Source organism: Typha latifolia, chromosome 2 (genome assembly GCF_019914945.1).
Source record: "Typha latifolia isolate L0001 chromosome 2, TyphaL0001v2, whole genome shotgun sequence".
Lineage (NCBI taxonomy): Eukaryota > Viridiplantae > Streptophyta > Magnoliopsida > Poales > Typhaceae > Typha > Typha latifolia.
This window is the reverse complement of record NC_133087.1, coordinates 13,345,914-13,359,794: the sequence shown is the minus strand read 5'-3', so window position 1 is coordinate 13,359,794 and position 13,881 is coordinate 13,345,914. Positions and strand designations below refer to the sequence as shown.

Below are 13,881 nucleotides of genomic sequence, written 5' to 3'. Positions count from 1 at the left end.
CTGGATGCAAAGGCAAGCAAGGGTGATCATGCTGCTCTACCAATGCCACAGCCATGAGTTAGCCAGTGGTAGTTTTTACTCACAGGTTCTTGTTCATTTCCTATTGTTGTGAGGCATTTAACTTCATCAAATTTATGGTTTGTGAGTAGCTGGACTGGTTCTTGGGTTTTGGAATAAAAGCTTGTAGTTATGCTTTCACTAGTTTGATGGCATGAAATTGAATCTTTGGTACAGAAATTGAAATGATTGTATTGCCAAGATTATTACTCATAGATAGATGCAAAATAATGTCATGAATGCTAGGTGTGATGTCAGTTTCTGAGTAGATAGAACTTATTGAACCACCTACCAATAAGATGCAACCTTGTACTTGGAAAGAGATGTAAGATGACATGGGATTCTTCATAGGAAAAGAATAAAGTCGATAGTTGCCAAGATCTTAAGCAAATGATAGTTGCAACAAAGCAATTCATCATACATTTACAACTCCATGTTTCAGCTATAGATAGTATCAGGATAAATACTCAAGCAAACATATGAAGAGAGAAAAAAAAAAATGAAGCAAAGACAGTTCTTGGCTTCCCTTCCTTTGTTCATTTGAAGAAGGAAATTTTCAGGAAGAGTTTAAAACTCGAATCCAAAACCAAAAGCTCAGTGTCACATAGTCTGCCAAATAATCATTTTTCCAAAAGGTCTACAGGGAAAGCCATTTCTTCCATTCATGATGATTGAACTATACATTCAAAACTAGCACAGAGGACCTAACATAACCATGGCGTTATCTGTTTACAATTAACTCAGGAGAATATTATAGAGTAAAAGGAGGAACATAGTGAACAAAGAGATTTTTGTATAAATCAGGCCTGTGGGGAATTGTGGGTGTAAAAATAATTAAATAATGCGACCAGAAAAGGGTCAAGAATCTAATTTACATCTCTCCTGTGGAGCTTCCTCTCGCATACCTCAAAAGAACCATACACGGCAGCATCACCCAGCACCTTAAAGCAATAGCATGCTTACAGATGCCATCCATGGGAGAAGCGCATCCTTGGGCGTCCAGTTTGATGATGAACAAGGCATTGGTCCTTTTCAGCGCAACCGGAGTTCAGAGCCAACAGGATGAGAGAATAGCTGTACAACGAGTGATGACGAATTCAGAGGAGAGCAGTTATGGTGAGTGAACTGCATGGTGGACCCTTGCTAACTGACTAACCTTTGCATCAAGACGGGCAGAGACTCCAACTGTTGTCGGCCTCACTGACCTCTGCCGCACTACATGGCAGTACTCAGGATCGTCAGCCCGCCCGTCAAACCGTATCCACTGAATCATGTTATGGTACATCGGAAAGAAGCGCATTTGAATCGAGCCATAGGCAATGTACGGAATAAGTGTAGCAATCACCACAAAGAGAGTCACAATCCAATAAGACAGCGCAGGGGCCAACCCCTCCACAAAAACCATGAAAGCAGTAGTCGAAAAGCTGGTTGGCATGGCACCATATATCAGGAGGAAGATGTACCAAAAAGCAATGCCACCCCAGATGAAGATGTGTTGTATAAGTGTGAAATAGCTCACTGAGAGTGCCATTTGACAGTTTACGACCCAGACCACACATGTGTACATGGTAGTCCCGAGGATGTCTAAGCTCACAACCTCACCACCTTTCCGGAAAGCCTGATGCTGTAGTGCATTTGTGCAGAAGAAGAAGATTATGATGCCACTGACAATACCATTCAACATCCAACCAATTATACGGGCCCAGCTAAATAGGACGTTTTGCACACCTTCCTGGTAAAGCATGGGGAACTGCAATGTAGCAGACAAAATTCAGAATGGACTTATTATATGAATGTTTAATAAGTGAAGGATGTTAAGAAATTGTGGGAGTTTAAAACATAATATTAGGAAAGGTAGTACTGGTCAGGGAATTTATGTTCAATGGGAGTCTATTCACTGCATAGTTTCCATGCCAAAGCAGGAATCAGCCTTCTAGCAAAATCATCGCTACTTTTAATGGAAGAAATTTTCAGGTATCTTCATAGAATGATAGTTGATGAACATCACTAGCCATATGACGCTTATGGTTGTACACTGAAAGATTGTTGTCTTTCTAAATGATAGGATAAGTACCTTTAGACAAAACCGAGCAGAAACATCCTGGTCAAATACACCCAAAGCAATCACTGGAAGCGAGGTGAAAAACACGTTATATAGTGACAGGAACCAATCATTATATGCAGGTTGCCCAGAGAATGAAGCATATGCCTCATACAAGAAAAGGGTGACACCAAATGTGAGGTTCTTGTAAAAGAAGTAACAGATCTGCAAAGCAGAATAAATTATTCGTCAGCACCTAGCAGTGAGAAAAAGGTGAGAACACCACCATACAAGAACAGCTTATACCATTGATGAGATCCTTCGGTAGCACCAATGCCCGTGCACAAGCAGTAACCTCTCCAGAAACCGGAACTGAGCAATGGCAATGTCACTTGACATAACCGCCTGAAAATATGCATGCCCCAGGAAACAATTAGATCAACAAATGGCAACTAGCAATTGAATTTCAAAATGTTATCTTCTACTATTACAGGGCCAATTCTCCTTGAGAAATGGCATTATCCCTAATGGATCAGGACAGAGGCATGCCCCCATGCAATGCATGTGCCCTGCAGTAGTAAGGAGATACCAAAATCAGATGTTACAGTACTAACCTGCATTCCTTCAGCACCACTGATTCCAATCCCTATGTCTGCTTCTTGAAGCATGCCCACGTCATTTGCACCATCACCAATTGCTAAAGTCACTTTACGGGTGCCTTCTTTAACAAGTCTAGTAACCTACATTTTTCAGAAAAAAGAACACATTAGAATCGATATTAAGAGGATCAACTAAAAAGTATATATAGTTTTCAAAGGATTATTGAAACTCACAAGAGCTTTTTGTTTGGGGGAAGAACGACAACAGATGACTGATCCACAGCTAAGAGCAAGCTGTAGGAACAGATTCTTAGCATCATCTTCCAGAGCATAGGCAAGTGATTTACCATCAATTATCAAAGCATACGATGCAGTAGTGGACGAACTCATCAGTTTCTTCCCCTCGTTTATTTGATGCACAACACTCTCCTTTGATGCCTACAACACAACAAACTTTTTGTCAAAAAGGACTACCCTTGCAACTTCAGTTATCAGTTGGAAACAACATCTAAAGTATCTGTAGGTAAGAAAGCAGGGGCAGGTACAATCAGGACTCTAAGAACACCCAAAAATTAGGACAAGAAATTGTTTCAATTACTGTGATCATTTCATGTTTTCATATTAGAACAATAATCGAGACATAATTTGGCAAGGTGGAATTAGTAATTTTGTATTAAAGTACAAAAATTTTAATATGGAATATTTGTAGACTATGGAGATAGAACTGAGTTCGTTAAAAACTGCCATCATAAATGGTTTCTACAGTCAAACAATATTATGGCTAAAATAACTTTCTTAGTACCAGTATTCTTGTCCACCACAATTTATCATGTTGTAGTGAAAACAATACTAATTAATAGAGAGTAATTCAACACAAATACACTTGCCCACAATAGTCAATGAAGTGATTATCATTTAAGGGTTAATATCAAATACTGTTTCCAATGGGTAACCACAAACAGAAGAATGATCATTTCTATCTCCCTCCCTCTTTCCCTCCCTCATTCTCGAAGATACCACATAGCCATGTGGGTAGTGTTCTCACAAGTGCACTAGCAATAATGAACTTCTAGGCATAATATTATTTAAACCGAAGGGCTGCAGCTGATTTACTTTTAATACATGAGAAATTATTTTTTTACCTTAGCAATGGCATCTTTGTTCCCACCCTTCTCCAGTGCAATAATATCTGCTGATTCCAAAGTGATGATTATCTGCTTCATTCCTTGTCTCAGTAGACTACAGGCGAAGCTGCAAAATTGTGATAAAGAAGAAAATTGTAAAGGAAATTAAATATGGTCATACACATCAAACCTCTGCTTGCATATGATAATAAGGAAACAAAGTCATACCCAATATTGATAGCAGTCTCCATCTTGTCGCCAGTCAGCACCCATATCTTGATTCCAGCTTGTGCAAGCTTGTCAATGCATTCAGGTACCTAGGTTTATAAGAAGGAATAAAATATCAGTATACACAAGTTCACACGATTAAAAGAATCACATAGCTATCCTGGAAAGCCTTGGACTCACCCCATTTTGGAGTTTGTCTTCAACAGCAGTAGCACCAAGAAGAATCAGATCTCTCTCTATCATATCTGCAGCTTCCTCAATTTTGTCATCTCTATCAGCACTAACTGAATTTTTGGCTGACGTAAATCTTTTGTTAAAATTTTCATACTCCTTTTCATCAAGTTCACGATAAGCAAGAACCAAGGTTCTTAAACCAGCATCAGCATACTCATTAATGTGTTCCTTAGTCACTTCCTCATACTCACTTCCATTCTTAGCTAGCCTTCCAAACATTACACTGTTTATGTAAAAAGAAAAAATTAGTCTGATATTCTTACAAGAGAAGAGATAATGAGAACGAATAAATTCTCATGCATTTAACATAGCTTTTCACTGACCTATCAGCACCTTTGCTTAGCAGCAGTAATTTCCCCTCCTCATCTCTAACTATCACAGACATCCGTTTCCTTGAGCTGTTGAACTCCAAGATATTTAAAAGCTTATAGGATCTGCAAAGAAACAGGCACATACTGTGAGAATATTGCATCAATTGGAATTCAAAGGTAAGTTACTTAAAAGTCAAAGTTTTTCTTACTTCCATGAGAAGACGAAATTATTACCTTTCAACTATTCTGCCTGACCTGGGATCCAGTTCATGCAGAGAGATTCCCATCTGAGTTCTCCGATAAAACTCAAAACCTAGTTCTCTTGCTGCAATAACAAAGGCAGCCTCGTCAGGAGACTCAGCTTCATAAGAAATCTTCCCTGATTCTTCGTCTATTTCAGGTATGCAAGTGTGACAGACCGCCAATAATCGGAGAAATTTCTCAATGATATCAGAATGACCCTCTTTAATCCAATTCCCATTCATGACTCGTGAGTCCTTGAAATTAAATCCTTTAATTGGAGGTACTGTATCAACTTGATTCTCCTCAAACTCTTCTGGTTCATATATCAATGGAGACCCTTTTCTTCTGGCCATTGCTTTCTCAACTTCTGTGACACCACGGCCATAAGCAGTGCCAGCAATTGAACATTTAATGAACTCCATTGAGTTGCAAGTCAATGTTCCTGTCTTATCTGAAAGAATTGTATCAACTTGACCTAGTTCCTCATTCAAGTTTGAGGTACGAGCATGAGCTGGCTTGTCTGAGTCCTCATGGTACATTTGGATGTCTCGGTTGATAAAAAGAGCCTGCAAGCTCTTGACTATCTCAATGGAGATATACAAGGAGATTGGGATGAAGTAACTATACAGCATCATTGCTGTCAAGAAGTGAAAAAATGCTGCAAAAGATGATCTCTTTGGATCAAAGTAGATATTAGAGTCATCCGGTCTAAGATACCATCGTTTCATCCTGCCATTTTTCAGGTCATTCTTGGTAAAAATTCCAAAGAAGATTGACCCGATTAAAGAAATAATAACCAGGGAAGCAAGCAAGAGGTAAATAATTTTATCCATCTTCCGTTCAATTTTGCTTCTTTTGGATGGTGGATCTGTGGCATTTTGCATAACTTTTGTATCATGTCCTGTGAAAATTACTATCCCATATATGTGGTCAGTGTTGCGCAACTTCGAGTCTCTAAGAAGAAGCTGCTGAGGTGAGAGAGGGTACTCTTGGTCGTCGATTTCTATGGTTCCAACAAAAGAATATAAATTCGCATTTGGGTCTTCACACTTGACTATTGCTTTGAAATTTTGAAAGTTACTATCTTCTTGTAAACTTGAAGTTATTTCCAGCGACTGTTTCAATTTCAAATTTGTTTCTCCATCAAGGTTCATTGTCTCCACATAACAGATTGCATCTTCATAACTGGAAGAAAGCAAAATCAGGTCAGCAGGGAAGAAGTCATCTTTCTCCACCTTCACCAGATCACCAACTCGCAGATTCTTCCATTTTGTATACTCAAAGTTGCCATCCCCTCGGTGCACTTTGACCTTTCTATTGTTGACCTCATTATCCTGAATAAATAAATTGTTTGTTAAGCATTAACCTCACTAGTCTTTAAAATAGTAAGAAGACAGGACTAGCATTAGCAAAGGAATCAGAAGATTCTGAGCTAGAAAAATTAAAGATTTAATTTTAGAATAATTAGATAGTGCAATCAAAATTTTGATTTCAATATAGAATCAAAAACAAGAAGGCTGATTTCTTACTCTCTAATCAAGAGACTTGGAGATCCATATCTTGTTAAATATCCTCAAGTGGAGCTAATCAAGTATGTATCTCCATAAAAAGGTTTTCCAGACAGGACTCAATATATTAGCACAACATGACACAATATTGTCGAATTGTACCCTTGACACTCCATTTTAAGTACCACATCAATATTCCCACTCTTCTAAACAGCTATCTCTCTCCTCCTCTTTTATGTATTAGACTGGTGGTCTTCCATCAATTTTCTCTCAAAAGGAGGAGAATGAAAAAGAAAAAAAAACAGTTCTTTTTTCTGGTTTTCCTAATTGTTCCTCTATGGAATCTGGGAACCTTCTGAGAAAATATAAAAACCAAAAATTATAGCAAAATAATCTCTTCCCACTTCCAATAGAATCGGTTAAGTTTCAAATTCTGCAATTACACCACAAATATGTTGCATGCATTTACTATTGCTACCATGTCACTAAATATGAAGATTGTCAGCAAGAAATCAAATGGTTACTTTTTCCATATAACAGCTGCATAAAGCTTAAGTACCATATAAACAGAACTAAGACACTAAGATTCCTATTCTCTTTTCCTTCGCTTATTGAAAGATAGGGTGAGAGAAAATAAAAACCTGTTGCTTCCTCCTCCGATCTTCAATACCCTCCTTCGCCATGGTCGCTCCGATAACGATGAGCAGCGGAAGAATCGCGCTCACTGCTGTGTAAGGAGCCAATGGCGTTAAAGCTAGACAACCTGTGATCAGGAAGTAAAAATTGGCAACCCTCCTAAACTGCTCAAACAAGGACTTGGGTATGAAGGTAGCCAACGTATACTTGGTGGTGGAGACATAGTTCCATGGATAGTTTAGGTTGGTAGCCTCAAAGCAATCCGGATCGTTGGCGAAAACAATCCGAGAGAATCCCGGGCCTCCAATCCGAGAGTGGTCGTCACCATATCTCGATCCACAGGCAAAACTGTATAAATTACTGAACCTAAACTTTCTTCTTCTCCTTCCAGTAGTCATATATCCTCTTATATAAATCTAATGAGAATCGCAGGAGAGATTCCCAGATTACAACCTTGAAAGACCTTCAACCCCAAGAATCCTCAAATATCTGCGAACTATAGAGCTCTGATAAAAGCCCAGAATTTGCTACCCCTCTCTTGATTGGTTTAAAAAGGAAAAAAATATATATATTCCTCTCTATCAGAAGAACACCAAACACACTACCATTAACCCACACGCAGCTGCAAAGGTCAAGAACAAGCAAAGAAGCCCCTCCCTCTTCTTCTCCAAATCTAAACGACAATAGAATAGAACAGGTATCCCGACCAGGAAAAGGAGAGAATATACCGCCAAAACCCAATTTTTTTTCCCCCAACCAGCTTATCCGACAAAGACCCAGGCCCCAAAATCGCTCCTTTTTTATCTTCGAGGCACCAGAGATCTCACAGACTACCACCTTCCGGCCTCTATAAAGGACACGGCTCAGGAGAAGCGAGCCCTCTTCTTTGAAATCTTCGTCTGGGCTTGGGACAAGGCATGGAACCTTCAAACTGAGCTCCCAAATTCATCTTTGACTTGGACTTTAAGACGATTAGAGAGCCAAACTCATGTGGGAAGAAACTCTTCAAAACGTGCACGCGCTGCGGAATAATACACAAAGATCGAAACTTTCGGGTCTTCGGAACCTACAGACAACTTCTAGAAGGTCAATGAAATCTATGCGGCTGCGGTCATTGCCGTTAGGCCCCAAATTTCTCTCGTTTTCGTTCTCAGAAACTTCTTCTCATATGCAAGAGAGAGGGGGAGACGACCGGTGACGCAAACGGGGAAAAGAAAACAATACGTCTCAAGAATATCAGAACGATATTACAAAGATAAAAATAAAAAGCGAGAGAGAGAGAGAGAGATCTGATAATAAATTTTTCAAAGAGGTGTTTGGATTGCAAAGGAGAGTAAAGGATAAAACTTTATATCATTATTTTATTAGGACATGGAATCTAAGTTTGGTGGTAAGATCATTTTTTCAAGCTATAAGAGTAAAATTCCAATAATCTAACATGTTACATAAGACCACCTCAGATGGGAATATACTCCTATCCAAATAAAGCTTTTTCTTAGCGTAAAATAGAAATTTAACGGTATCCCAATTAAATCGGTCCTAGGATTGAAAAGAAAAAAAAAAAAAACTTTGTTATAAAAGATATTTGAGTTTAATAAAAACTTGTTCATATTTTCTCTTCTAGAAAAAAAAAAGAATAATTAAAAAGATTCTATTTCTTTCTTGACTTCTTAATTGTTCACACATGAGAAAAAATATATATCTTTGTGTAAGAAATTCTTAAGAAAAGAATATCAAAAAATCCAACAAGTTGACTTTCAAACATGACCATATATTTGAGAAAGATGTAGTATATCATTTGACTTGATCTTACTAGATTTTTTTTTTATTTTTTGCTTTTGTATATATATCATTTATTATTTGTATAAATATCCTTCGAAAGTTGATATTTATATATAAATACCTCTCAAAATCTTTGTTTATAACTAGAAGGACATCTATAGGATACATTATAAAATTTCCAAGGATATATAAATAAAAAGTTTTTTAAGGGGTATACATGCAAAAAAATTAAAAAAAAATCCCTAGATTTTTCTTAGGGTTGCTTCCAAGACAATTTATTTTGCATGTATTGGCTCAACACAGTGTTTAGTTTAGATTAATTTTTTTTCTAAAAAAATTAGCCTTCAATTTATGTATTTTTATATTGCACAAAGATCGAAATATAAAAGAAAAATATTAGAAACAAAAAAATAAACAAAGAAATGAGCAGATGCAGCTGGCCCAGCTTTAATTAAAGTGTTTTAAAATGAAATAATATATTACTCGAATTAAGTAGTTAAACACACGCTTAGGGTTATTATTATAAACCTCCCACCTTCTAATTCGGAAGCTAAAATTCTCAAAGGGAGTTTTTGATATGAACTTCTCAATTAAATAGTAATTATTATTGACAAATAGTAATTATAACTAATTCATAATAACAAAGTATTTTCAGGAGACATCAAAAGATAATGTTGAGTGTTAACCTATTATAATGTTGCTTAGAGACTAATTATTTACCTTGTAACATTAAAACCATAGCTTAAACTAGATTAGGGGAGAACGAAGCACGCCAATTGGCTTAATTTATGCGCTTAAATTAGTCCTGCAGAGAATCCTAAGCCGTGGGGTGCGGGATCTACACGCTTCGTCATTTGACTAAAATACCCCCATCTATTCCACCCAGAGTCACCCCTGAACCACGGGTAGATTCGGAATTTACCTGGCCTTGGGATCGTGGACGTTATAAATAAAAGAAACTCAGGATCCGGGTAGGTACGGGTGACACGTGGCAGCCAACCGATCCGGGGCGGCCAACGACCGCGGAAGGGTAGTTTGGGGATTTATGGGATTTTTGTGTGGAATAGTTTGGGAGGTAACAAGTGAGAGTTTACGACCAAACTAGAATTTTTTTATATTTTTTTAATCAAAATATAGTATTATTTAAATTTATTATTAAATAGGGTCTAATTCACTATAGCCCTAATAAAAATGTCGACCAGTTCAATATTTTTAGTGTCAGATATTTTTTTTTATCTTAGCTGCTAAAAGACTAAGTTAAAGAATTTATATATATAAAATGCTGATCAATTCAGCGTTTTTATTAGAATTATGATGAATTAGACCTCATTTAGTAATAAGTTTAAAAAATAGTTTGTGTCGATAAAGAAATTTTGGAACCGGACCAGTTTGGTCAAAAACTCTAATAAGATATACTTTTTATCCCGTTGGTTGGATAAATTGGAATTTATTGGATGTTTTTATCCCCACTACTCATCAATTAGGGGTTAAGGGGAGTAGATAAAACCATAATAAATTATGGTTTAATTGGGTCTTATGTGGTTGGATTTTATCAAATGTTATTCATTTCATTATGAGTAATTAATGGAGGTGTTAAGTAAGTTGGCCTGCCTGCCTCATAAGGAATCAATTACTTGTGACTATTTTGTGACCAAATTAATGCCAGCACTATCCGGTTAAGCTTTTAAATTAATCCATTAATTTAGTATAGTAGTAAATCAAAATTATTTGTTATCTAAAATATTTTTTTAAAAAAATTTAATTCAAACCTAAACAGGGATAATTATACTTACCCTAAACTTTTCAACTCTGAACTAAGTATACTATCTTGAGTTCATTATCTACCGAGAATAGAGAGTCCATAGTAATATATCTTTGAGTAATGGCGTATTTACGCCGTGTAAATAACTATGGTAAGAAGACTTCTTAGCTTAAGATTTTAGAGTAATCATCAGCATTTATAGAAAAAGACTTTTGAAGCAAAACCATAGGCTTTCACTTAGACTTTTTCTTTTTTTCTTTTATCCTTTGGCCCCAGGGTTTTCACTTTCCAAATAATAATTATGAGGAAGTTTCCAAAAGCTCAACATCATGCATACATTTGGCATTGGTCCTTTCCCCACATATTGATGAAAGAGGAATAAACTTAATGGCCACAATGGGCATACACATGCATGGATGGAATAACATCATCTCAGGGCATTAGCCATTAAGGCTAAGAATATCCTTTCTCTATTTCAACAAACTAAATAGACCCAAAGAGGAGAAGATAAGAAAGAAAGAAAGAAAGAAAGAGAGGTAGTTCTCTTCCAGAAGAAAGGGATGCCTTGGTGGTGGTATCAATGGACAAGGGATCTATTCAGACTAAGACTAAGGGTGTAATTCTAATCTAAGCTTAGAATTACAATAACTTTAATTCGAATCAATTTCAAGCTCGAGCTCCTAAATAAGCATGCAAGCTTGAAATGAGAACTTATTATATTATTAATTTTGAGTTTTATTGAATTGGCTTATGATTAAGTTCGGCTCGAAATTAATTCCAGTAGATTTATCTTAAATAGACTCATTTTTTAGGTCGAGCTTGATTATTTTGACGGCCCTAATTCAGACTTCACACTTAACTAGATTTATAAACGTCCTGTAGAAAAAGACCCAAATAAAATTTTCTTTTAAGCTCCAGTGATCCAATAAGGGGCTTAGAGAAGAGGATTGGTAGGGATAATAAGCCAATGGTTCTAATTAAACTGCTGTTGTTATCCACCTTGACTTTTAAAGGGCTTTCTTTTTTCAAGTTGATAGAGGAGTGAGTAGTCTTTTCTCAAATTTATCTAGAATTAATTCTTTTTGAAAAGGATAAGAAATAGTACCAACCAAGTTGAAACTAGATCAAAAAGGCCAATTTAAATTACCAAGATTTCTGTGTTTGACTTTTTTTTTTCACTTTTGTTGAATATCGTTGTTATTCGACAAAACTCCAAATGTCAAATTTTGAAACAAAAACCGAACATTTTTCTTCTAGAGACAAAAATTTGAACCAAGGATTAGACTTTAGTAGGAGCCTCTATAATTAAACTAAGTGATAATTATATGTAGATCATCTGAATTATTGTTAATTTTTACATTACACATCTTTGTTTATTTTTTTTAACGCTTTAACTCTCTTAATTATAGAATCTATCGATGCTCCTTTCGTTAGTTGCTGGTTTAATTTTTTTCATTAAAAAGTAGGGATTTTTATACAATTATCACTGAAAACTTTTAAAATATCAAAATTACTAGTAATTCTTTCGAAATTGCCATTACAGTTAATTTTTAACTGAATATTCCAAAAGATAGCTCTTTTTAGGTTTAGAGTGTAACTATTTATCAATGGTATTAGGTATAACATTGGATAAATTTTAAAGTATAATTTATGCGAGGGTAAAATAGTTCTTTTCGGATCTAGGTTATACTTTAATCATGATTAATTAGATTTAACTAACATAACGATATGATTTGGAAGAGCAATATGATTTCGGTGGCAATATTATAAAAATCTCTATAAAAAAATATTACATGACAGTTACCTGGTCAATTTTATGTGATCTTCGTTTAGGGGGTGTAATTATAATTAACTCTAGAACTAATTTAGTTTTCAAATCAATATCTTCCTGATGTAGAGTCAATTAAGGCTAATCTAGAAGCTCCACAGACACAAAAGTTGGCATTAAGAACACAAATGATGCCTACTATTCTCCATCAAATTAAAAGACAAGAGAATTTTAGGTGCATTAGACTCCCATTAGTACAGCTTCTAGACAGGAGAGGAAATTCTTATTCTATTTGATTTTATTATGAGGTTGGATTTAATCTTATAATCTTTTTCTTTGTTAGAGGATGCATCCAACTTTATGGCGTGGAGAATCTCCCATCTCGACGATGGAATGTGTTAAGGTTTAGGTGGGCTGTCTATTAAGGAGTTGTTTGATTGAAGAGGATTAGGTTTTGGGGTTATTAATGTTATATTATACTTCTAATTCTATAATTTTGTTCAAAGAAGAGGTTTTCTCAAAGAAAATTGTCTGAAGAAAGACATCCAAGATGGTTGGAAAATATAGGTTCAAAAAAAAAATTGGCTCTTAGAAATAATGAAAATTTTGAGCCGAAATGGATTAGTTTTAGTTAATTATGATTAAAAGAAAGCAAGGTCAAAATCATGAGTCTTGTTAGTCTCGTTCTTTACCAATAATTAAGTTCCCATCTTGAGTTTTAAACAAATTCCGATGGATACTTGGAGTAAAATTTAATCCATTGTTGGGAAAATGATTTGATGTTCTTGTTTTTTTTTTCTTTCTTTTTTAATTTCTTCATATCAGCTCCTAAATTAGTAGGAATTGTTGTATACTAATACATGAAAGTTCCACTCTTTTCAAATATATAAAATGTAACACAAAAAAGAAAATAAGTTTTTTTAATTTAGGGTTCTTATAAATTATCCATTTTCAAGAAAGATGTTGCTATCTTAAAGCACATAAAACCATATGGCTACTTAATATCTTAATACTTTTTTCATATAATCCATGATGAGCACACGATATCAGGTTGAGCAAGACAATATTTTATTAGTGATTAATGATATTTATTTGTGAACTTCAACAAGAATATAAGAAAAATATAAACTAAATTTGGAGGTACTTTTCATCTTAATTATTTTTTTTTTAAAAAAAGATTGTACTTCTAAGTGATTTAATTCAAGGATGCAGATGATGTCCTCACTTAGTATTATAATATATATTTTTCACTCAGCAGATAGGAAACTTCAATTTAAATAATTTAAACGATGTACGACTACATCTACATAGTTGAAATAATTGAGGAGTTTTAATGCTTGTATTTATCATGCAATAAAGTCAACAACAAACTAATAGGCTAACTTGCATGACAAAATATTGAAAGGTTCTCGTCGTTTAGTCTTTGACTATTCACCATTATTGCAAATATTATAAGTCCCAATTCCCTAAAAACCTTGATAAAATATTAGTGGCAAGATATGCAAAGGATTATATAACCATTCAAAAGTCAAGCATGCATTTCATAATTCATAGTGTAATAAATACATGACAACATTGACCAGATGAG

The 13,881-nt window shown here is 35.3% G+C and overlaps 1 protein-coding gene across 2 annotated transcripts; it reads right to left on the bottom strand.

Moving 5' to 3' along the window:
* Positions 1 to 640: 640 nt before the first annotated feature.
* Positions 641 to 7,988, bottom strand: LOC140781757 (putative phospholipid-transporting ATPase 9). Of its 2 annotated transcripts, XM_073127944.1 has the most exons (12): positions 6,987 to 7,988; positions 4,829 to 6,171; positions 4,607 to 4,717; positions 4,230 to 4,506; positions 4,050 to 4,138; positions 3,840 to 3,948; positions 2,932 to 3,135; positions 2,713 to 2,838; positions 2,405 to 2,503; positions 2,132 to 2,323; positions 1,214 to 1,807; positions 641 to 1,131 (listed from the first exon to the last, which is right to left on the bottom strand). In XM_073127944.1, the coding sequence occupies exons 1-12, from the start codon at positions 7,377 to 7,379 to the stop codon at positions 1,090 to 1,092; spliced, it is 3,579 nt and encodes a 1,192-aa protein (XP_072984045.1). In that variant the 5' UTR covers positions 7,380 to 7,988; the 3' UTR covers positions 641 to 1,089. The 2 variants fall into 2 exon arrangements, with proteins under 2 accessions (XP_072984045.1, XP_072984044.1); XM_073127943.1 differs by having other exon boundaries at positions 1,022 to 1,807.
* Positions 7,989 to 13,881: the final 5,893 nt, after the last annotated feature.

Bases quoted from the DNA above. Each gene is read 5' to 3' on its own strand.
- LOC140781757 (XM_073127943.1), bottom strand. From the start codon at position 7,379: ATGACTACTGGAAGGAGAAGAAGAAAGTTTAGGTTCAGTAATTTATAC. The intron at 6,172-6,986 runs GTTTTTATTTTC...TTATTTATTCAG, and splicing joins ATCGGAGGAGGAAGCAACAG to GATAATGAGGTCAACAATAG. The intron at 3,949-4,049 runs GTATGACTTTGT...ACAATTTTGCAG, and splicing joins GAGACTGCTATCAATATTGG to CTTCGCCTGTAGTCTACTGA.